The sequence below is a fragment of the Penicillium concentricum genome (assembly GCF_028827145.1).
Source record: "Penicillium concentricum strain IBT 3081 chromosome Unknown utg000002l_segment0_segment0, whole genome shotgun sequence".
Lineage (NCBI taxonomy): Eukaryota > Fungi > Ascomycota > Eurotiomycetes > Eurotiales > Aspergillaceae > Penicillium > Penicillium concentricum.
In genome coordinates this window covers 995,659-1,018,973 of record NW_026622755.1, presented here as the reverse complement: position 1 = coordinate 1,018,973, position 23,315 = coordinate 995,659, and the positions used below count along the sequence as shown (strand labels likewise).

The 23,315-nt window shown below is 46.6% G+C and overlaps 9 protein-coding genes across 9 annotated transcripts; 4 read left to right on the top strand and 5 right to left on the bottom strand.

The window, feature by feature from the left end:
- Positions 1 to 3,608: 3,608 nt before the first annotated feature.
- Positions 3,609 to 5,507, bottom strand: N7517_003966 (cytochrome P450; the record flags this gene model as incomplete). Its single annotated transcript, XM_056721696.1, has 4 exons — positions 3,609 to 3,796; positions 3,864 to 3,965; positions 4,030 to 4,965; positions 5,030 to 5,507. The coding sequence occupies 4 exons, from the start codon at positions 5,505 to 5,507 to the stop codon at positions 3,609 to 3,611; spliced, it is 1,704 nt and encodes a 567-aa protein (XP_056577946.1).
- A 1,058-nt stretch (positions 5,508 to 6,565) lies between these two features.
- Positions 6,566 to 8,453, bottom strand: N7517_003965 (FAD-binding oxidoreductase; the record flags this gene model as incomplete). The annotated part of the gene is made up of 4 exons (XM_056721695.1): positions 6,566 to 6,992; positions 7,059 to 7,738; positions 7,788 to 7,979; positions 8,043 to 8,453. The coding sequence occupies 4 exons, from the start codon at positions 8,451 to 8,453 to the stop codon at positions 6,566 to 6,568; spliced, it is 1,710 nt and encodes a 569-aa protein (XP_056577945.1).
- A 552-nt stretch (positions 8,454 to 9,005) lies between these two features.
- On the top strand, positions 9,006 to 10,966 carry N7517_003964 (uncharacterized protein; the record flags this gene model as incomplete). Its single annotated transcript, XM_056721694.1, has 7 exons — positions 9,006 to 9,125; positions 9,188 to 9,292; positions 9,345 to 9,668; positions 9,736 to 9,855; positions 9,914 to 10,189; positions 10,249 to 10,660; positions 10,722 to 10,966. The coding sequence occupies 7 exons, from the start codon at positions 9,006 to 9,008 to the stop codon at positions 10,964 to 10,966; spliced, it is 1,602 nt and encodes a 533-aa protein (XP_056577944.1).
- A 451-nt stretch (positions 10,967 to 11,417) lies between these two features.
- On the bottom strand, positions 11,418 to 13,410 carry N7517_003963 (flavin-containing monooxygenase; the record flags this gene model as incomplete). Its single annotated transcript, XM_056721693.1, has 7 exons — positions 11,418 to 11,628; positions 11,684 to 11,891; positions 11,942 to 12,219; positions 12,276 to 12,597; positions 12,650 to 12,807; positions 12,861 to 13,070; positions 13,136 to 13,410. 7 exons carry the CDS (start codon positions 13,408 to 13,410, stop codon positions 11,418 to 11,420), a joined length of 1,662 nt encoding a protein of 553 aa, XP_056577943.1.
- Positions 13,411 to 13,915: 505 nt separating this feature from the next.
- On the top strand, positions 13,916 to 15,693 carry N7517_003962 (carotenoid oxygenase family protein; the record flags this gene model as incomplete). The annotated part of the gene is made up of 3 exons (XM_056721692.1): positions 13,916 to 14,539; positions 14,598 to 14,892; positions 14,945 to 15,693. 3 exons carry the CDS (start codon positions 13,916 to 13,918, stop codon positions 15,691 to 15,693), a joined length of 1,668 nt encoding a protein of 555 aa, XP_056577942.1.
- A 175-nt stretch (positions 15,694 to 15,868) lies between these two features.
- N7517_003961 (Zn(II)2Cys6 transcription factor) lies at positions 15,869 to 18,155 on the bottom strand (the record flags this gene model as incomplete). Its single annotated transcript, XM_056721691.1, has 5 exons — positions 15,869 to 15,986; positions 16,043 to 17,001; positions 17,055 to 17,548; positions 17,604 to 18,003; positions 18,051 to 18,155. 5 exons carry the CDS (start codon positions 18,153 to 18,155, stop codon positions 15,869 to 15,871), a joined length of 2,076 nt encoding a protein of 691 aa, XP_056577941.1.
- A 1,372-nt stretch (positions 18,156 to 19,527) lies between these two features.
- On the top strand, positions 19,528 to 20,872 carry N7517_003960 (uncharacterized protein; the record flags this gene model as incomplete). The annotated part of the gene is made up of 5 exons (XM_056721690.1): positions 19,528 to 19,574; positions 19,658 to 19,747; positions 19,799 to 20,653; positions 20,728 to 20,774; positions 20,823 to 20,872. 5 exons carry the CDS (start codon positions 19,528 to 19,530, stop codon positions 20,870 to 20,872), a joined length of 1,089 nt encoding a protein of 362 aa, XP_056577940.1.
- Positions 20,873 to 21,436: 564 nt separating this feature from the next.
- On the top strand, positions 21,437 to 21,690 carry N7517_003959 (transcriptional regulator family TF; the record flags this gene model as incomplete). Its single annotated transcript, XM_056721689.1, has 2 exons — positions 21,437 to 21,471; positions 21,498 to 21,690. The coding sequence occupies 2 exons, from the start codon at positions 21,437 to 21,439 to the stop codon at positions 21,688 to 21,690; spliced, it is 228 nt and encodes a 75-aa protein (XP_056577939.1).
- Positions 21,691 to 21,928: 238 nt separating this feature from the next.
- On the bottom strand, positions 21,929 to 23,296 carry N7517_003958 (uncharacterized protein; the record flags this gene model as incomplete). Its single annotated transcript, XM_056721688.1, has 6 exons — positions 21,929 to 22,337; positions 22,393 to 22,487; positions 22,539 to 22,597; positions 22,654 to 22,963; positions 23,020 to 23,138; positions 23,191 to 23,296. The coding sequence occupies 6 exons, from the start codon at positions 23,294 to 23,296 to the stop codon at positions 21,929 to 21,931; spliced, it is 1,098 nt and encodes a 365-aa protein (XP_056577938.1).
- Positions 23,297 to 23,315: the final 19 nt, after the last annotated feature.

Sequence of the window (23,315 nt, the reverse complement as noted above, 5' to 3'; positions counted from 1 at the left end):
GGCACCTTTGCTACCTGGCATGCCCGACACTTTCATAAAGCGAAACGCCAAAGGGAGAGTGGCCCAACTGGAAAAATCCCAGAATGTGCTAAGAGGGGCTTACCCTTAAGTCGGTTCCAGTTTATTTCAAGCAAGACTTTTCGATTGAAAGCGACGCTGCCCGGAGCATTCGAAAGCCTTAGGAATCGAAGCGGAGTGTAATTCTCACTTATGGATGGTGGAGCGATATCTTTTGCTATGCTCGTTGAGAACTGCATGCAGATATAGACCAGCGCGGTACTTGACAGGCCCCCAACTCGAGACTCTCTTTGAATATGCCATTTATGGTTGTCCGCCTGCAAACTTTCGCTCGCTAGTGGCCAGGCCAGACGTGGATCTAGCTCCGACGAATGAGACTTGTCTAAAACTCTTCAAACTAGCCATATGCAACTGCAGAACGGAAACAATTCTTTGGTTTCTCAACAATGGCTTTCAGGCAGACACAACATTTGGGGAGAGCAAAACGCCAGCACTTTGTCTGTTGGTCAATCGAGGTAAAACGAGACTACTGCGGCGAATCTACTTCTCGAACGAGGTGCTTTAGTCCACGCAACAGATAAATACAACAGGTCCGCTTTGTTTTATGCTGCGATCCACAGAAAAACGCGCCTTGTACGAACCCTGCTTGCACGCGGTGCCAACCCCTCCAGATCTCTTTGGATAGGGAGAAGAGACACAATACTCCACTTGGAAAGGCAGTTTGGCATGGTAGAGTCGAACTTGTGGAGATGTTTTTGGAAGCCTTGAATGTTCAGCGCGTCAAATTCGATTGGCTTATAACATATGTGTGAAATTAGCGTGGAGGTAACTATTTGAAGGTTGACAAGGCTTTGAAGCGGACTGATTGGCGCACGATATACCCTGTTCCAGAGTTAGAAGTGTGAACAATAGTGCGATATTATCGGACTAAAGAGTTGATCTTCTTTAATTTAATTTCAGATTTGAATTCTAAAATCAAAAATTTAGGCAGTTATCTTTTAGCAAAGCCCAAGTAGGCAATCTATGTTCTGCTTTCGATTCGAGAATTGGCCGAATGAACTAGGAAGATGATCCTCCACCCCACTCGCCTTCCTTCAAGGCCAAGCAAGATTCAGTCAGACTCTTTCTTCTTAACATAATAACTTAGAAAAAAAAATAAAACAAAAACATACAACAGTGAGGATTCGCTGGTGGTCACCCACCCAACTACTAACTCACCGGCGTGTGACTTAAGTACGGCTGAGCGGACGGGAAGCCCTGTTTTCCACACCCTATGGTCGTATGTACAGGATATAGTATTGAAGAGAATTATAGAGCGCAATGGCTAAATTGATTGGGTGAATGAGGGAATGGTGTGGGAGGCCCATGTTTGGTCGATCAAGAATTTTAAGACGAGAAGGAACATAAATTTTATCTTTTACACTGAGTTCCTAGTGCTCGACCTAAACTGTATTAGCAACTGAACTTTCAACACACCTCACACACCTCGTCCCACGCGTCACAAGAAGAAGATTAAGCAGCTTATTACCGACACCCAACAACAGGAAAACCGCAATAACCTGCCTAAACGTCCATTTCATTTCTTCGGGGTCGAGGTTATTGCGATTGATAGTCTGTTCCAGCGAAACAATCAAGTATATGCAGATCGAAAGATAAGTGATATTGTATAGCGTAAAGTTGAGTAGCGTCTAGCCATGTAGCCGCTTAGGTGGGTTATGAAAATCCTAGTGAATAGGCTCCCTTAGAGACGCCACGCACCGACACATAGAAAGCAACGCACATATGAGAAAAAAGGTAGACACAGCCGTATAGCAACCTGACATCACGACAACGTGTCGGATTCTAGGAGAAGTCGATTTAAAGCCTATGCCAAATACCATATACACCGTATCCTTATTGCACTAGGGATGGCTGCAAAATTGCGGCGCCGTTTCCCATATATATATGTTCAAAGCGTAGAAACTCACTACAGCTAGTAACTAGAGTATAGAGTCGAGCTTCTTCCGCTAGTCGTGTGCTACGCTCGGAGGCATATTTAATAAGTCCAACCCGAGGATCATAAGAAGGTGCATAGCCCCGCCTAGGCAGAGCATGTAGATTGATATACGTATCTATAGGTGATAATTTATAATTAGGTAGGTATGCCGGGCTACACCGATTGCAAAGTACTGGGCTAGAGCCTCCAATCACCACGACGCTGCTCACCTTTGTACGTCGATTTGCCCTAATATTTACTACTCCTGGCAATTCAAACTGTATAATTATCTCCAATATTATATCTTGTACATACGACCATAGGGTGTGGAAAACAGGGCTTCCCGTCCGCTCAGCCGTACTTAAGCCACACGCCGGTGAGTTAGTAGTTGGGTGGGTGACCACCAGCGAATCCTCACTGTTGTATGTTTTTTATTTTTTTGTCTATCCCCTATCTAGCATTTCAATGCGCCCTCGACATCCAAGCAGCGACTCTTCCGTGAGTGGGGTTTGGGCGAGAAGTCTAAGGAATGTCATTATTGGCCCATTGCCAGGCTAAAGATACAAGCACAAATTCCAGGGTTTTCTTTTACTCTCCTACTATTTTTATCCTGGAAAATATGCTTGCCGAAATAATATCTAGAAAGAACCATAGGAGCGCATCGCGCGTGCGGCATTATGTGGATTCACACGTGAGAAGGCCTTCGGGTTTACGCCTAGCTACACTGCAGTGTTGAGACAAAGTGAATAGCTGCATTGTTTGTCACGCTTCAACTCGCTATTGATGATGGCGAAGAAGGGCGCAATAATCTGGCGGTCCAACGAATCAGCCTATTGTAGACCATCTACCCATCTACCGTTGATCAGAGCATAATTTAAAGAGGTCTTGCAAAGGTCACCCTGGCGTCTCGTTTTAGATTTTTATTATAAGGGATAATAAGAATTGCCGACCGCTTATCCTTTTGGTAGACCTTTTAGCGGTCTTTCTGTGGTCCTTTCAGCAGTCCTCTCCAATATTTCCTCGGGTATACTCTTTTTTATAGATATTTCTTCCCTGCATTAGTGCCATTGCTTGAACGATTAGCCCTAGAATATAGAAAATTCGAGCAATAGAGGTATTTACCTCTGGCTGAGATCGAACATGAAATCATACTTTACTGTCTACTCTCACGAAGAAGTCTATCATAAAGCCGATCCTTGCGCGGGGCGATATCAGTGACATTATCAGTGTTGTTTATTTATTCATACGCAAAGCACTTGGTGTCTTCAAAGTCGGATTAAGAAGAGATAGCGAAAGAATAGGCTTCAAGGTCCACTCATTTTGAAGCCTTTTTTCAACTCCGAGTGTACCTTGTTAAATATCTTCTTGGGGGGTTACCTCCCTTCGAGAAACTCCCGACTCCGTGGGAGCCTTGGACATTCATTGTATATCAGCCTTGGAAGACATCGTAAACTTAACGTCATGGTCATAAAACCTTGTCAAACCCCTCATTTGATTGATCTTTTCAGCATCCCCGTTGATTTCAAGTTTCCCTACGCAACCCCCATATATCTCCACTCAAGCCAAAGTCCATTTTCAAATACCACATAGAGAAGACAAGGAGAACAAAATCTGACTATTTGGCCTTGAAAACCATTTGGAATTCTTGAATACCCGACGTGAAGTGATCCTTGGTCATGTTCATCAGTGAGGAACCATCCTCACCCGGAGCCATTTCGATACTCTCGAAACGAGAAAGAATATGGCAAATTACGTTCCGCATTTCCATAAGCGCCAATGCTCGACCAATGCATCCGTAAGGACCTGTCGAACAAAAAGGGTTAGACTTGTCGGGTAGAGTTTGTTGGGAAATGGGTGTATGGAAGCATACCGAGACCAAAGGCAGCAAACGTATTCTTATGTTTAATCATTTCTGGCCGAGAATACCAGCGTTCGGGGATAAACTCGAGCGGGGACTCGTAGACTTCCTCAGCTACAAACAGAATAGATATCAGTTAGTTACTCAGCCCTCAAAGTAAAGTCAGAATACCACTTACAACGTCCCATCACCCAAAGGGGTACCGTCACAGTCGTTCCTCCGGGGATATAGGTCCCATCAACCACGATACCCTCCTTCGGCGTGAGTCGCGGGAAGCCAGACGGGATGGGAGGGTGCAACCGAAGGACTTCGTGAATGATACCATTCAGATGCTTGGCCTCGCCGACGTCCTTTGGATCCAGAGTAGTTCGGCCTACGAGGAGTGGCTCGACCTCGGCGCGGAGTTTTGCGAGTTGCTCCGGATGGCTAGCAAGGTAGTACATGATGTGCGTCAAGGTTGATGCAGTGGTGTCACTCCCGCCCACGACAAATAGTCTGGTATCACCGCGGAGCCACTGGAAGTCAGAATCCGCCTTCGGGCTGTTGTTATAGTGGTCAACCAGGTATCTGAGCACATCGGGCTTAGTAGGAGGCTCCTTGACACGACGCATAGCCTGCTCTGTGAAGAAGGTTGCAAATTGTTTAGGACCTTTAGCGGCAAATGGGAGTTTGTGCAGTAAAATAATTAGCCAGGGAACGACCTGTAGCTGTGCGATGTGGGCCATCCCCTCCTCGAGTAGCTCTGGTACGTGGCGGTTCTTTTCGTTTTCCAGCATCTCGAATCCCTTGCCAAAGCCGAGCTCGCCCATCACATCCCAGGCATAATACTTGAACCAGCGCGTTGCGTCGAACGGTTTCCCATTTAGCTTCGCAACTTGGCGACATAGTAAATCCGAGTACTCGGCGATGCGTCCGTCATATTCGGTCAATGACTTGGGTGAGAATGCACGAGCCCAGACCTTCCGACGGGTCTCGTGCACCTTTTTGTCACGGACAGTGTGCAGGTTCTGTAATGGTCGTGAAACTTCATACCATGCAGTCTTGCCGCACTGCGAGTCTGGTCCGTATAGTAACTGGACTGCCTCTGGGGAGTTCAGGCTCAAATTGGAAGGACCTGAACGAGGAATATCAGTAGAATACTCTCTTTAAATAACTAGGAACTTGAAATGTGAACTTACCAGTTCGTACAATCGGACCATGTTCTTTGTGCAGATTGTAGAGAACGCGATAGTTATCCGAGTTCCCTAGCAAAGAGGAGTGATACAAATTGGAAAATCGAGCCAAAAAAGCCCCTGGAATCCGACGAAGGGGATGGAAGAATCCTCGATAGAGACCCATAGAACCAAAAAGGCCTAGCAAGTATGCGGTGGTCACAATAGCGGCCTGGAGGGCGGACATTTTGAGATCATGATCATTATTCCGGATAAGAAGCCCGGCGATGATGACTTCAAGAGCAATGTATGTCTTGACAATTTGATAGGAGCCTCTGTGATGCTCCCCATGAAGGAAATACCCAATATGTGATGTGATACCGGCAATGAGGGCAATCCGGAAGAGATTTGTATTGGAATCCAAATACGCCAGCTTAGTGGGCAAAACTGGAATGACCAGATACCCAAAGAACCCAGCTGTGTCGCTCAAATGCGTACTCTGCATTGTAGGATCTTCCTGGCAATTGTGGGTGTTATTTTCATCTCCGAAATTGTAGGTGTCCCATTGATATAATAGTCATAGAATGAAGAGCATGTATCCATACCAGCAGCATGGCTCCGGTTCTCTAAGCGTTGAGATCCTTCGGTAACAACACAGAGTTACTAGTCAGGCTCTACTAACAACCATTTCCCCGCAAAGGTTATGATGGAGCATCGGCTCCAATCTTCCGATGGCGGAACATCAAGTCCCGAATTGCGGGGGAAAGGGCCCATCAGCGGGGAGTTCAGGTTCTAGGGCCCTGGAAATGACCAAATTGTACGTATACGAGATCAGAAGTCCGCTAGCAGGTGGAGATAGCTGAAACTGCTGGCAAGGTGGGGGTACGGTGGTCATTCTAGGAGGGTGTAGATATCAGCTTCGGCAAAGAGAACTAATGCCACCAACTCTTGTTACTAAATCTCTTGGAATCCGATCCCATTTGACTATCCTTGACCTGAGCAACTTAGGCTAAGGCATGGGAGAGAGAATAACGACTTTATCAGCGAAGTAGCTCATATAGCTAGTGACAGCCATATTAATAATGCACAGGGGCAAACACACGCTTTAAGAACTATATATGATACCTTTGTGCATTCTATTGGAATCTCCTTATTTTAGCCAGTCTCGGGTTTTCTAGCTGTAGAAAGCCTCTAATGAATCTAATGCCTCAAAGTAGCCCTTCTCGAGGGTTTACTGACAAATTCCGTAGTGATAACGTACATCAACGCGTGAATGACACGCTATATATCTAGGTCTATGTAGCAATTACCATAGCCGTTAGTGCTGCAAGATCAAACCTATAATTCCTCAATGGGAAACCAAATTCACCCAATCTCATTGTCAACTTACATTATTTAGATCATACGAATGGAGATAGATAAAAAGAAGTCTGTGAGTTGAATTCTAATATTCACTATAGAGACAAGTAACAAGTAGACAGGGAACAAAATATAAACACTGGAGAACACAGGTACTTGAAAATGGCGCAGACACCGATAGCAACTAGAGGTAATACAAAACATTTACAGTTGCGACTTCCCCTTATTTCGGTAATGCTTGGGCCATATACCCTGTTTTCCTGGGCTCAGAATACCATTGGGATCCAGCATATCCTTAATTCGCTCATTCAAGCGCATCAACGCACCACCGCCATAATCGTACTGCTCGGCAACTAGATCCATATGTTCAATGTGTGCGCGATACTCGCCATAGCCGGCTTGTCGTGCAGCATGAACCAAATCAACGAATAAGGTGCTGGCGGTGTCCTTGTCCTTTTGGGAGTTGCGGTCGAAGTGAATCATGTTGATGTGTGTCATGTGTCGCAAGTGCATGTGCAAACCGGCGACGAAATCATAACCGTGCTTTTGGCATATCTTCTGTGCTGTGTAGTAGAAGTCGAGAGCTGCCTTTCCGTCTGAGGGTAGGACAGGGGAGAAGGAAATGTGTCCACTGTAAGTTGTATTGTTAGATTCATTTGTCTCTGTGCATTGGAGTCAATGTTGGGGTCATTCTTACCCGTCAAGTCCACGGTATTCAATTGACTTGATAGGGCGCAGACCTGGATTTCCAGTTTGCAGATCGTAAGGGACGTCGAGGGCGTTGAGATATTTTTGACCGGGCTTGGGGTAGTGAGCAGTTGCTGTCAACACATGGCCATTGATTGGCTTAAATGCTTCTCGGATCTGCTTGAGATTATAATCCATCACCTCCTTAGGCCCGTATAGAGCAAAGGTGGCGTCCCAGAATCCCAATCCGAGCTCCTTTTGGATTTCCTTGATTCGGTGGTATGGAATCGAAGAATCCTTGTCCCAGAAGTTTTTGCGCAGACCGCGTTTATTGATCTCGCGAAGCACGTTACCGATAACCGGGTGGTTTTGAATCTTGTCCCGCAGGAGCAACTCGCGGAGAGCATCCACCATGGGTGCCAGATCACGCTCCTCGGGGACCGAGAGGACGACTCGCGTGAATCCCTCGGGGGCAGGGCATGCCCAGATTGACATTTTGGTGACAATGCCAAAGTTGGACTGACTGAACATCGAATCGTAGGTCGGACCATAGCCACCACGGAACAGTGGCCCGCAGACGGAGTTATCCAGAGCGCCCATGCCCGTTCGAACCAATGTGCCGTCAGGGAGAACTACCTCAATGCCGCAAATTTGGTTGGAGTGATCGCCGTGGGTAGTGTATCCCCAGCCCTGTCGAATGTCAGATATTGTTTTCTTTTGGTGCAATTTCAAGACTTACCCGATCGAGCGCATTTCCAACCACGCTTCCCCAGCCCAAAGCGGGAGCCGAACACCAGATATGCTTCTTTTGTGCCTGGATCTCCTGGAAAAGCTGGAAAAAGTTCACACCCGGCTCCACAGTATAGTATGAAAACTTCTCGTTGACTTCAAGGATCTTGTTCATGTTCTGGAGATCCACGATAATCGAGCCCTATAGCCAAAACGAATGGTCAGTCAATTGGACAGAGAGAACAGTGGAGGAACCCAAACTCACCTTGACGCGTGCTTGAGGGCCACCATAACCAAGATTCTTGCCACGGGAAACCGTCCACAGAGGGATCTTGTATTCATTTGCGATCGCCACAATTTTCTGAATTTCTTCAACAGTTGTAGGTCGCACGGCGCAGGCACTGCCGCGCTTTTCCCTCTCGTCGGCATTCATCGAAAACGGATCCATGTATTCGATATGTAATTCTTTGCCAACGACTACCTTCTCCGTACCCAAGGCATCCTTGAGCTTGTTGAGAACAATCGCCCAGGAGTGAATTGTCAGGCCGGGCGGTAGATACTCAATTGCTTGCGCAAGTTCGGCCTTGTCGTACCAGCGCTTCAGGATCACTGTGGCGATATCATTCTCGCCAGGATTATGGCTAACAGTAACGGGTTTGAAGGTATATGGAGCCATTGTTTGCGATTTGAAGATACAAACTGGAAATAACTACAAGTGCCAGCTTTATCTATTTATTTGGAGCTTCCCATCTCCCCGCATCGACGGCTCTCTAATCCCGATGAACTGCCGATGTCTACCTTAGCTATTTTACTTTTTTGGTCTGGATCGCCTCAGATCTACAATCTAACCACTCGCATTTGTTAGTTGTCAAGGTGATAGCTCATGGAGCCGACTTCTCCGCAAATAGCCACTAACGGAAGTTCTCTCATCATCGGAGTGCTGTTGCCGGCCTCAAGCCACATTACTCGCTAGTCCTTGGCACTAGCGGGGATCTTCGCTTTTACAACTCCGAGGCCCTACTGTGGAGTTGAACCTGGGGTAATAACACCAAACCTGGGGAAATTGATCTGTGCTCAAAGCTCCAAGGTGGAACCTAATCACGATTGGCTGTGCGAAACAAATATATCACTATATAACTCACCCCGAGATCGCCGGAGACGAGCTAATAGTGATAACTGCCCTGATTCTGTGGAAAAAATACACATTTTCTCTTTATTTAATTCTATCATGGAGCGGTCGCCATCCCCAGACGATCGTCCACAGAGAGATGAGAACAACAAATTCCCCCTACTAGCTCATAAGAGGTTCTTATGGGTCTCCGTATTTGTCGGATTTTCTATGCTCGAGGTGAGACCACACAAAAAGTACTCCTGATGTGTCTTGGGAATGAAATATTGACAACTTTCCAGTATGGCTTCGACAATGGTGAAATAAACGGCTTCCAGGCTATGACCGGCTTTCTACAAGTATTTGGCTACAAAGATCCCTCTGTGCACAGTGGTTGGAACATCGCGGTATGTTCTTGCTCGTATCCATTATTCTAATAGGACTAATGAGATAAAATAGGCTGGTCCCCAACAAATTATCTCGTCATTCTTGCTTCTCGGCTCCTTCATTTCATCCTTACTGTCCGGTGTATTCAGCCGCTATCTCGGACGCCGTCACTGCGTGATGCTCGGGATGGTTGTCTTGGTTGTAGGAGTTACAATACAGATTGTGACAACCACCTTGGGCCTCCTTTACTTTGGCAGGTTGGTGACTGGTCTCGCCAACGGACTGATCATGAATTTTACATTCTTGTACGTTGCGGAAATGTCCCCTGCACACTTGCGAGGCGTTGCCTATGCTCTAGTGTCTGGGTGGGTGACGTTGGGCAGCGGTATCGGAGCCGTGAGTATAACCTCTCCAAAGATTGATCCCCTCACGAGTCGATGCTGATTGCGAAATTGCTATCTAGGTCATTATCAATAAGACATCCACAATAATGAGCCGTCTCTCTTATCAGATTCCGCTGTATACTCTCTATTTCCTGCCTGCAGTCATGCTCGTGGGCCTATTCTTCCTTCCGGAATCACCTGTGAGTTCATGATCCCCTACACGGAACTATCAGATAAACTAACGAGAGGTGTAACCAGCGCTGGCTCCTACTGCACGGAAAAACCGACGATGCACTAAAATCTCTCACTTGGATTCGTGCAGACGCCTGCGATCGGTTCGAGGTGCTCAAGGAATTTGAGGAAATGAGGATCAACATTGAGCATGAATTGAGCAGTGATTCGAGGGCAGCCTTTTTCCAACAGTTCAGCAAGCGCCATCGTCGCCGTACCATGATCAGTATCTGTATTGGTTTCATGAATCCAGCAGTCGGTGGAATGTTTGTGGTGGCATTCGGAACCTATTTCATGCAAACGGTAATTTCTTGACTTAACACCACGATTATGTTCTCGCTGACTAAATTATAACTACCCAGGTTGGTGTTAAGGACCCCTTTATGTGGAGCGTTGTAGGCCAGTGGGTTGGATACTTCGGACAAGTCATCTCATACCCATTCATCGCGATGCTTGGAAGAAGAACCATGCTTCTCCTTGGAGTCGGTATCTGCTGTGTGTCTTTGTTGATTCTCGGCATCCTATTCCAAGTTCCCGCGAGCCAGTCTGCTCGCGCCGGTGGTGTGATTTTCTTCAACACATTCTACCACTTCGGTTTCAACTTCGGCGTCGTCAGTCTGGTCTACATGGTATCGGGTGAAATTCCCGCGCAGAACCTGCGGGCATGTACAACTGGCATGTCTACTGGAATTGGCTTTGTATTTGCGTGGTTGACTGCATTTACGGCCCCGTACTTCATCAATCCCGCTGAGCTCAACTGGGGTGGCAATTACGGTAAGTTTTTAGTTACATATAGCTTCCCCGTGCGAAAGGCAAAAGCTAACACCATTCAAAGGATTTGTCTGGTTCTCCTCGAGTGTGATGGCACTTGTTTTCATTTATTTCTTCGTCCCTGAAGTCCGGGGTAGGAGTCTTGAAGAGATCGAGGAGATGTTTGATAAGAATGTTCCAGCCCGGAAGTTCCAGAGCTATATCTGTGAGAGTGTAGAACGGGCGAACAGGGAGGCGGCTAAAGACTTGAACCACGAAGAAGCGAAGGAAGGACAGATTGAGCATATCGAGATAACTGCTCGCACTTGAAATTCCTTCACGGGTCGTATCTTTTTATAGTATACAACAATGGAATGCGTTCCATATCTAGGCAATTAACGTGATGAGAACAAGTCTATAGAAACTGCATCAAAGTCATAGCTCCTCAGCCTCAGATATTCCCCAGACATGGGTATTTCATGCCCTCGTCCCACGAATTGCAGTGGCGTCCATCGGGTTTATCATCCTTCTCGACCTACCCCACAGTGGCTGCGCGTTTTGACCTAATACCCCTAGTGGCACGGCACTTCAAGTTACTACAGGCTAAATAAGCGAGGTTAGGGCAAAAGGGATATTCATGAGATGTATACCTCGCAAAGTAAAATAAATTGCGGCAAGAATGGTGCATTTTGTTCTAGTGGGATTTAGGCAAAACAACTTAATATTAATCACAACGCAACTATAGACCAACAAGTGAAATGCGAGATACAAAACCCTGCGATCAGGCTAGTTTGGCTCTGATATACCACCCCAGCTGACCATTCTTCTTCTCAAGAAGGGAAAGTCCCTTTCCGACAAACGCAAATCTATTCGGAGTGTTGTAAGTGAACTCAAAGTCTTGCAGGCGCGGTTCCTTAAGACACTCCATAAAATGGTTAAGTGATCCCGGCCAGACACCAATGATCTTTCCATCAGAAGTACCGCCCTTGTACCTGCGACGAGATCAGCAACTTTGACGATAATAAGACATACTGAACAGTGTCATACCAGCTGTTGCAAGATCCAGAGAAAGTCAGGTTCTGCATAACTGCGTCTTTGTGCTGAATAAAATCGGCCGTCGCTTTTGCGCTCACTACCGCAGACTTGATACCCTGGCACTGGATTTTCTTTGCGAAGCTTAGTGCGAAATCGAGTTGTGTTTCGATTGCGGGCATCAGCGATCCATTCGAGATTGGTGAGTTCGGGCCGACAACCACTACAATCATTATTAGATTTGCATCTCAGGTAGGATTGAATGGGACTTGCTGAAATAATTTGGCATATCGGGGACGGCGCATGTGAAGTATGCATCTGCGCCGGTCTTCGCCCATTTCTCCTGTAGATTGACCCCGTTGCGACCAATGAGAGGGAATGGTGGAACATATGTCGTGTCGTATCCTGTCGCTGCAACGATAATGTCGACAGTATGCGTGGTTCCATCGGCTGTGATGAAGCCGTCTTTGTTGATTGATTGGATGGGACTCCTCACAACTTGTACGTTGTCTGCTTGGAGGGCTTCAAGATATCCTTCACCAGGTGTGACACTAAGTATGAAAGCATTAGCAAAAGCTAACCTCCAGCATACCATGACAGGACTCACCGTCGACATCCAATGTCAAAGTCCGGAATGAGTGATTCTCGAAGCTTGGGGTCCATAGCAGCCAGTTTCTCCCTCATGCCACTCTCAACAAGTTTCCTCGCCATCTTCTGCTCATCGGAGTCTTTGTAGAAGTTTGGGAACCGCGAGTTTAGGGCATGATCAATCTCTCGACGGTACTGTAGTAGTTTATCTGGATTTTGCCGGAATTCTTCCTGTTGTTCTTTCGTGTATCTTGTTCCTCGTCCATCCTTCGCAAGCTGTCCTAAGAATTGCGGCGCGATCCATGTGGGCGAACGAATAAACGAAGTGAGTGATTTCACAACTAAGCATCCCAATGTCAGCACATTCTTGCACGCCAGCTGAATTTAACTTACGCGGTTGAATAGCAGGAATAACCTGGATTGCTGAAGAGCCAGCACCGATGACTGCCACGCGCTTTCCGGTCACATCCAAGTCCTGAGGCCAGCGAGCTGTGTGAACGAGCTTTCCCCCGAAAGAGTGGAGGCCTGGAATATCAGGCCATTTCCAGTTGCTGTTTGTGTGTTAGAAGAGATATCCAGGGGGAACGCACGGACTCAATCATACTTCAACGCTCCACCGCAGTTAATCAGCACCTCTGCAGAGTCAACAACAACCTCACCCGTCTTGAGATTCTTCACCTCCACCCTCCATTTTCCATCATCGTCCCTCCACTCTGCTCCAACAACCTGGTGCTCGAACTTCGCCTTCTCATACACGCCGTATTCCTTCGCCTGTCCACGATAGAAATCCCAGATCTCCTCGGCTCCAGCATACCTATTTGACACAGTCAGCAAGAAAGACCTCACGATCCAATCACCAAGCAACGTGGCAGAACTTACACTTGCGACCAGTTCGGATTGTTCACCCAGGGATAGCTATATGAATGCGCCGGAATATCACATGAACAGCCTGGATACCGTGATTCCAACCAAGTACCACCGACATCAGAGTTCTTCTCATAGATCACGAAGTCGACGTTTTCCAGAGCTTTGATCTTGTATGCGAATGCGATACCAGAGATGCCCGCACCGATGACGATGATCTTGATTGGTTTGGCTTCGCCGATGTATCTGTCAGCGACGACATATTGACTTGAAGGAGCTGTAGACCCCATGGCAATGTTTGTGGTATGAAAGTGACTTGATAATTTTGGCAGATTGATTTCTTTCAGAGATACTCCGACCGATATCTACTTATGGGAACAGTTAATTTACGATCAAAGATTGTAGTCAACACATCCCGGGTATCACGGCATGGTATCGCAAGTGATAATAGATCTCCTTCGAGTTCATGGTCATAACGCTGAAAGGTTTCCGGTAAAGACGGCATTTTCGGGGCTTTTAAGCCGGTGTCTAGACGAAACAATGATTGTTTCTATGCTAGTGATATCCCCGCATATTGCAATGAGGCTAAAAAACTTAAGCGAGCTAGGATATGCACGATTTTTGCGGGGAAGCGTAGTCGGAATGTTGCATCCGAAGCGTTGTCGATCCCAATATATCGTATTCTCCATCCGATAGGAAAGTCATGCGACATCTCAAAGGCCATCTAGAACATTAGAAATAGCAGAAACAAATTCCTTCTCGACAGTAATCAAATTCACTTTTCCAAAAAGTACAATGGCACATATCTTCGAGCTAGCAGAGTCACTCTCATCCACACCCAACTACGTGGATGGAGTCAAGACCAGCAAGCAAAACAAATTCCCCGCTACAGAAACCTTTACCGGATTCAATTCCGCCTCTCGCCTGGAAGCCGATGTCGAAAATCTCGAAGTCACCGGCGTAATTCCTAATGACATTGACGGGACCTTCTTTCGCGTGCAGCCAGATCATCGCTTCCCACCCGTCTACGACTCGGATATTCACTTCAATGGAGACGGAAATGTGACTGCAATTCGCATTCGCAATGGCGGAGCGAGCTTCAAGCAACGATATGTCCATACGGATCGATACGAGCATGAATCGAAGCTCGGAAAGGCTTTGTTCGGGAAGTACCGTAATCCGTATACGGATAATGAAGCAGTGCGAGGTGTGATCCGCACGGCGGCCAATACCAACATATTTTTCTGGAGGGGTATGTTGCTGGCGACTAAGGAGGACGGACCGCCTTATGCGATGGATCCAGAGACGCTGGAGACGATTGGACGATATGATTTCGAGGGGCAGGTTCTGAGTCCGACCTTTACGGCGCATCCGAAATGGGATCCCAGTACTGGTGAAATGGTTTGCTATGGATATGAGGTATGTTTGTCTGATCATCTGGCGTATTGTGCTGGGTGTTGACTTCTGATTAATATAGGCGGGCGGAAATGGCAACGATGGATCCCGGGATATTGTCGTGTATACGATCAATGCTGATGGAGTCAAGACGGAGGAATGCTGGTACGAGGCTCCGTTTTGTGGTATTATCCATGACTGTGGAGTTAGTAAGAACTGGGTGGTTCTCCCGATGACTCCGTTGAAGTGTAATAAGGCGACTTTGGCAAAAGGCGAGAATCACTGGGCGTGGGATGCGAATGAGGATCAATGGTATGGACTCGTACCCCGGCGAGGAGGAAAGCCGGAGGATATTCGTTGGTTCCGATCGAAGAATGGTGAGTGATTCATTGAACTCAGTTATCCTGCTTTGTGCTAATTCGGAAACAGCCTTCCAGGGCCACACTGTCAGTTGCTACGAGACAGACGATGGGAAGGTAGTCTTCGACCTGACCATCGCCGACGGAAATGTGTTCTTCTTCTTTCCCCCAGCAGACACACCTTCCGGAACAGTCAACCAGCGCAACAAACTCCAGAATATGACGACTCGCTGGGTCTTCGATCCAAAGACCCCATCTCACTCGTGGGTTGAACCAGAACAGGAAGTTGAGACTCTCTCTGGAGAATTCTCTCGCATCGACGAACGCTTCCTGACAATGAAATACAACCATTACTGGCAAGCGAACATCGACGGCTCGAGACCCTACGATGCGGAACGCTGCGGTTCGCCGGCTGGGGGACTGTTCAACACTATCGGTCATTTCACCTGGGATGGGTCTGTTAGGGATACTTTCTGGGCTGGGCCACGGGCGACATTCCAAGAGCCGGCGTTTATCCCTCGGGCTGGTAGCACGCAGGAGGGAGATGGGTATATTGTGGCACTGCTGAATCATTTGGATGTATTGCGGAATGATGTTTGCATTTTTGATGCACAGAATATTTCACAGGGACCGGTTGCTGTGCTTCATTTGCCATTCAAGTTGCGACTGGGATTGCATGGGAACTTTGTTGAAACTCGTGAGATTGAGGAGTGGAAGAAGAGGAGATCGTCGGGTTTGGGACCGGTGAAGCCGGCCAGCGCACCTTTGCCGTGGCAGGAGAAGGAAGCTGGGCCCAAAGTTATTAAACCTAGGCTTTGAGAAGGTATTTAACTATTTAGAATAGGTAGATAGAGAGATTTTAGTGAAATCTAGTCGACATTGACATTTACGAACATGATTTTTCAAACCTGAATCATAGCAAAACACAAAATATCCTCGACTTTAATATCAACATCTTTATGCGTCACCAATCTATTGAAATATACATCTTAGATCAAAACAAGCGCTCCATGCCAACTGCAAATGCGTTATCCGGAAATGTGTTCATCAACTGGGAGAAGGAATCGAGGCCTTGTGGCTGGAACAAATCCCATTGGGAAACATCAAAGTCGCTTTAGTTCAATCAGAAAAGATTCTTTTAGCAATGATAGGATAGAGAGCAACTTACAATTCCGCATATTCCGAGCTCCCCGATCCATCTGAGAGCACATTCTGCTCCTGAATCCCCGTCGGGGCCTCCAATTCCAGCACGCCGCTCTCATACAAAACTGCCTGGATATCAGGTGCGATTCTCTCACACCACCCGACCTTTTCCATGCTGGCCAAGGTACCAAGACAATTCCGTATCATATCCTGATGCTTAGCACTATGGGCCTTCCGAAGTGCCAGCACGAGAACACACATAGCGTCACCTGCGCAATGGCAGTCATTCAATGTCAAACTCGACAATATTTTCATGGTTTGCATACGATGCAATATGCGGACTGACATCTCTGCCGCTTCAATGCAGGCGTTGCTAAGCTTATCATAACATCTGAGCCTGATAAGGGAGTCGATTTCCCCAGCTTTTCTTAATGAGAGTAACAAAAAGGGACGTGAGATCGACATCACTAATGCCCAATACCGCAAGTGAAGAACAGCGATTGATCGCGAATGTTGCGGGGGCGCAGTGCAATCCCAACGCAGATGATGAGGTATATTCTCCAACCACTTCTTCAGCGTCGTCAGACTCTGTGTAACTAGGTTGATAGGTAGCCTACCACCCTTAGATGGTTGGAAGAAACACTCCAGGTTGATCTTTTTCTGGAGCTGCACAAGACTAACCGACAGCGCCTGGAAGCCCTGTGGCATGTTGGGAGATGGATCCAGGATTTGTTCAGAGGCAGGACCTGTCGTCACAAAGCCCAGATCGTCGGAAATAGCACATGGATACCCATACCGATTTGCCATCTCGTAGTCCAGGACATATACTGTCCACCATACTCGCCGATGTCGCTCTCGCTCGACGGTCGATACGGTCTTTGGGAATATATCGCGGTGCAAACCAAGCGAGAATCCTATGCGCGCCGCTGTACCAAGGTACAGATACGCCTCGAGACTATAGCAATTTGAATGCATCGCTAGGCTCTGGAGAGTATTAGCTTTCTATGGCACCAGGAATGTTCGGCTGCAGTACGAACCAGTAATGCGAACGCTCTAACGCTCTCTATATCGGCGTCCTCCGCCACGCGGGGGACCAATTCCTTCGCTAGTGTAAGATACCCGGCTGGAGTTGTATTATCCGAGGGAGTTTTCCCCGGAGTTGTTGGCGTACTATTCGGTCGTATTGACCCGATCGCAAAAATAGAGTAAAGCGAGCATAGCCAAGAAGCACTCGAGGTTTTCCCCCGATCATCGAAAGTTTTGTCAAGCATTGTATAAAATTGTTCTAGCGAGTAGAAACAATGCATCGAATGGGCCTGTGCAAAAAATCGTGTGGTGTACTCCATAGCTAGCCGATGACATGGCAGGTAGTGCTCGACTCGGTGTTGACTCGCTACACTTTCCGGGGTGGTTGGTGGAAGCAAGCCGGTTTTCAATGGGACAATGACGCGTGGATCTGAATGGAGTGGCCGCTCACTGACCATGCGCGTAGCGTGATACCATCGAAGTGCCGAATTCGCGCCGACATATCCTGTGGTTCGATAAGTGTCTGATTCCCCCAAACCACAAATCAAGAGTAGACTTACGATATTTTCCCATTGAATCTAACGTCATGCATCCCATTTCTTCTTGAAAGAGTGAATTATTGTTCGACACCACCAGCTCCTGCAGGTCGTGCTCTTGTGGATTGTCGTGAGAGTTCAGAGCTAAGACAGTGTTGCTAGGGTCTGCATCTCTGTCGCTATCATTAGGCGATACGTGCGGAGTAGGGTCATTATTCATTTGCTCTAAATAACCACTTATGCTTTCGACTGTGAGCTCCGGTAGCTCCTCTTCAGAAACGAATCGTCGCACCAGCTTAATCAAAGAATCATAAGCTTCCTCGGATACCCTATAGAACGGTCGTTTTCGATTTTTGAGATTGAATTCGCATGGTACATTAAGCGACTTGCAATACTGGCAGTCGCCATTCTCGACACCAACACACTAAATGGTTAGCTTTTTTTTTAGCTCTCGCATTATTTGCTTCTTACCTTTGTTTTGCGAGCCTTACATGCCTCACAGCTTTGACGCGCTCGTTTTCGTGGCAATGTATCCTCCTTCTCCCATCGTCGCTTTTGTACTTTGCTTGACTGCATGGCTGTGGGAAACGTGAAAGTCCTGGAGAGACGGAGACCGGCATTTGTGGAGATGCGGGGAGCCGTGTGGGGTTAAAGGGGGAAGATTCCGGTATGGGGTTCGTATATTAAATACCTTTCAATTGGTTATATTACTCTGTACAATCCAATGAAATATAGGAGATGCATTCAGGGAGTCATAACCAACTCTTAGTTCCGAAGCCCAGGAGAGCTCGAGGCATTACATACTATCCTCTCCTGTGCTCCCTGTTTAGCCTATGAGAGGACCATTTGATTTAAGACTACCCAAAAGTAAATTAGATATGAGTATAAGTACAATACCAAAGCTTTAGTAATCGAGAAAGCATCGTTGTTCAAACCCGACTCCTTTATCTGTGCTCGGGGCATCTCACCCTAGGTCGCGCCATACTCTATTGGCACAACACAGTGATAGCAGTACACGCATAGGACTCCATGTTCTACAGTACAAATTACTACACAGGGATCTAGGGATCTAATTGAAAGGGCGGTCCTCATATCACTATGATTTGGGTTCTCTGATCCAATCCGTGTCTAAATTCCATTCTACTATTTGCCTTCCATCGTCCATTCTATACCTAAGCACAAACTCTCTAACTACCTCTCTCGTAGACCTTGAACAGGTCGAATTTATTATATAGATTAGATGCTGAGACTCAATTTCAGTACTTTACTTCTTTCTATCAACAAAGATATATTCAGTTTGTTCAACAAAAAACACCCGTGGACCGACCGTAAGATCTTGAACGAGACTGGTTGATTGCTCTATCAATACACGGATGAAGATATTCTCTTACACTACAAATATTTGGATGACATTAAACGGATATCCTCTTGATTTGGCCATAGTAAAGCAGATTTAATACTTCAAAAATACAAGGATATACTTTATTTAAAGCAATAAACAAAAAGATTTTGAGGGCCCGAAGCGCGATTCGAACACGCGGCCTCTCCGAATTTGAGATGGAAACCCAAACGGAGAATCATACCACTAGACCATCCGGGCGATAGATGAGATAAGCGTCAGCAACAACTATTTTGACGGAGACAATTTTTCTCATGTCGGGGTACATTTACATCTCACATTTATCTCGTTCACGTCTTGGTTTTGATAGTTTGGTCATTATTTTTCTCAAATGAATTCTAGAATTTTGGTGATTGGCTTATTTCCCACTTAGATAAACAGTCTGGCTGATTACGTTATCATTGACATTGAACCTGAAGGCGTCCACGAGTCTACCTCGGGCTACCCCACCACATATGAATTGCCTGTCACTCAATTCGAAGTATGTTCACATTGACCTGGATATTCTGTTAGAAGAAATCTTCGGAATTTGCCATTACTGTGGTCGAAATGCCCCGTAGACGGGCCGCCATTGCGTGCAAGCTCTGTCGGAAGCGGTATGTGTACCTTAAGCAATATCAGCCATGGTCCAGGCAAATTGTGCCCGAAGCTTACATATATCTAACTGAGAGACGCATAGGAAACGGAAGTGTGATGGAAAACTACCAAGATGTACCAATTGTGATAATATGCAAGTGGATTGCACCTATCAGGAGCAAGCTCAGCCAAGGTATGCTTTGCCACAAGCTTTGTGAGATATCATCTGCTTAACAATAGATAGAGTTGATCAATCAAAACGACTGGAAAGGATTGAGGCATTACTTCAAGCACATTCCGACACCATCGCAGAGCTGTCAAAACACCGGCAGCCGGAAGGGTCTGATGTTAGTTCCGACGGAGTATATTCCAGCGAGCATCAAAGTTCACCGTCATTAAACCACAATGCGATTTCTGATGAGCAACTCACTGCTGCACCCTCGGAAATCATGTTGCCCGTTGAAGCAGAGGCTAGACCCACTCTCGACAACAGTCTCACTCTTCCGCTATTCACCATTCCTTTCGGTCACCAAACAACAACAAGCAGTCTTCTCGTCCTCCCACAGGTTCGCAAACTAGCAGGCAACTTTCCATCTGATATCTTCTTCCGAGTAGAGGCTAGTCGGCTATTTCCAGGAGATATGTTGTTCTCAATGGGGTCATCAAATCGGTATGAATTACCATTTCTTGATCGCACAATCACAGACAGACTTCTGGAACAATACTTTACATTGGTTCATATATACCACCCGATTCTCGAGCGAGATGTGCTTATGGACCACTATCATAATGCGTTAGACCGAGGTCTTCAACTAGATGAGGAGTCTGCGTTGTGTCTGGTTGCGTTGGCGCTTGGAGCCATCGCCTCAGAGCCTAGGCAGCAGGATGGAGAGGACAAACACGAAGCGCCAGGTTTCATGTACTTTCAACCAGCTCTCAGCATATTTTTCGCAACATGGGCAAACTCCTTTGGCAATAATATTGTGTTGGCTCAGGGGCTGGTGCTATCTGCTTTGTACCTCCTCTATTTGATGAGACCCCTGCAAGGATGGCGTCTTATCCATATGGCTTCAACGAACATTCAGCAGACTTTAATTCGGTATATCTTACAATACACTCTTAACTTCACCGCTAATCAAATGACCTAGATCGGAACAGCTAAGCAAATCCCAGCGAGAAAGCATTATTCGGATTTGTTGGTCCTGCTTTCTCGTCGAATGGTATGACTTTCCCGCCATTCATATTTATCAAAACTAACCGATTAATAGTGACAACTTGGCAGAGTTCGATCATCCAAGGAGCGGAATTGAACCACTAGTCGACAATATGCCATTCCCCAGCTGCGGCAACCCACCGGATCAAAATGTGCAGCACTACTTGGCAAATCTCTCAGCACGTTGTCTATTGAACCGCATTCACCATTCGATATACTTCACTAGTGATGCGCCCACTACGCATCACAGTCATTCGTCGACGGCACTCGACGCTCCCTTCTCGTCACCACAAATACCAAGTAGCTCTCTTATTAGAGTATGTACTGAACTTGATCATCAGTTGCAAACGTGGTATGATATGTTACCGGATAATATCAAACCAGAACTGGATTTATCTGCAAGGAGTGACGCGCCTACATGTTTGCTTCGACTGCGATATTGGTCCGCAAGACATATCATTTACCGACCCTTCGTGATCTTTGCAATTACGATGACTGCCGATCAAGAACCATCACCAGTAATTCTTGATAATTGCCAAGCATGTCTCTCGAGCTGCCGTGCTTACTTACATGCCATGGTTGATCTTCTGTCAACACCTTCACCATATGCGTATCTTGCTAGCCAATGGTCAGTTATTTTTTTCATGATTTTGCAGCTTCTCCATAACGATGGAGGCTGCAATTGTTATTTTGACTACCGTTTAGTATACTAACGCGACCTGATATGTAGCTGCCTAGCATCTATTCTAGTCCTCACTTTGGCGCGACACTCCTCCATGTTGGCACATTTGGTTCCGGACATCGATACTCTTCAGAATATTGCCATTGAAACACTAGAGCTATGGAGAAGCTCTGGATCTAGCATTGAGCGTGCGCACGAGATGGCCATTTCCATCCGTGCGAAACAGCCGTCTTATGCTTGATACTACAGGTTTGAAAGATAAGACCATGTAAATACATTACACCTCGCATGAAAATCAAAGGACTTCCAACTAAGACGGCCCCGCATATTCTACAAAACGACTATGGTGAAAATAGTCACTATGTCTATAGGTGCAATATACAGGGACATGATGTAGTGTAACGTCTTTCGAAGAATATATTTAAAAGAAACAAAGAAATAACTAATTTCGTAACACGAAGAGATCAAAGTCTATGCTGTTAGTGCACACCGACAGACTCCTTCTTCAATAAGATCTCCCTTTCAATAGCCTCCTTTGCAATTTCCTCGGCTTCGATGAACCAATCCATCGCATCTTGAATGCCCTTCGCTACAAACCCATCTGCTTTTATAGCTTGATCCAGGGCACTTCCATTGTTTGCGAGATAATCCGTTGCTCCTAACGCCAAGATATCCCTCCAGCCCGCTGGGGAAAGTGAATCGACGCGCGACAAACACTTCAATCTCTCCGCTGTGGTGAGACCCGCATACGGATGGGTCGGCTTCGATGTGGTAACTGGCGGGAGGCTATCAGGAGTCTCTAGAAGAGCTTTCATATTCCCCCCTGTAATGGTGACATGCTGACAGCCAAGCTCAGCCATGGCCATGACCTCGATAGGGTTTAGGTTGCTGTTAAAAAAGGGCAGATCAGCGAGGTTCTTCCGAACGGATCTTTGGAATTTACCTTGCAATCACCATAATTGGCTGCTCTTTGCCTGTTTTGCTGTAAAATTTGGCATATGCCTCAAGAATTTGAATCACCCGAGCCGACATGGGATGCTTATATTCTGGTAAGTTTCCTGGACATCGATTTCTTGTATGTTAACTTACCTCTAGTGCTGGATCCGGTGTGTCTGTCCACAATGATAAGTCCGAGTATGCAGCGATCTCTAAAGCGCAGAGTCGTTAGATAGAGCTTCTTACTCACTCGCCAGTTATGACCTACCGTTATAGTACGGGCTGATGAACAGACAGCCCGATTGACTCGCAGCGATGGCTTGCTCCAGCCCAAAAACCGACGTCGCAAGAGTTCTAATTCCATCACGGTTTAGTTCCGCCGCAGCGCACGCAGCAGCACCTGTGAATGGAAGCTTGATGGCGAATCGGTCATTCGGAATGCTTGCTTCCTGGAAGCACTTCGCAAGTCGGTGGCAGTGCTGGATTATGGCATCTTTATTGTTAATATGCCGAGGGGAAATCTGTAGCAGAACGCGGCCCTTTATGTGTTCAAGGTTATTATTGACGAGTTGTACTGCCTAAAACAAACGGTTAGACTTTCTGCAAGCGAGTACTCGAGTTTTGTTAACCGAACCATTCTGTCAAATACAGCCTCCCAACCTTCATTGCCGTACATTTCTGCCATTCTTGCAAGCAACTCGCGGTTTGAGTCCGCAAGCATCGTGTTGCAGATCACTTGTTGATTTGAGGTAACTGAAAGCACAATGTTAGCCCGCCGCCAAGAAAAAGTTCAAGTCGGACTGACGATTGTGAGGTTTGAACGGTAAAGAAGTGATAAGCGCAGTATCAACGTCGTCGACGTCGACATTGCAAAGCTTCTCAAGCCTCTCAAGCAAGGTACGGTCAGACATATTTGAATATTTGTAGGTT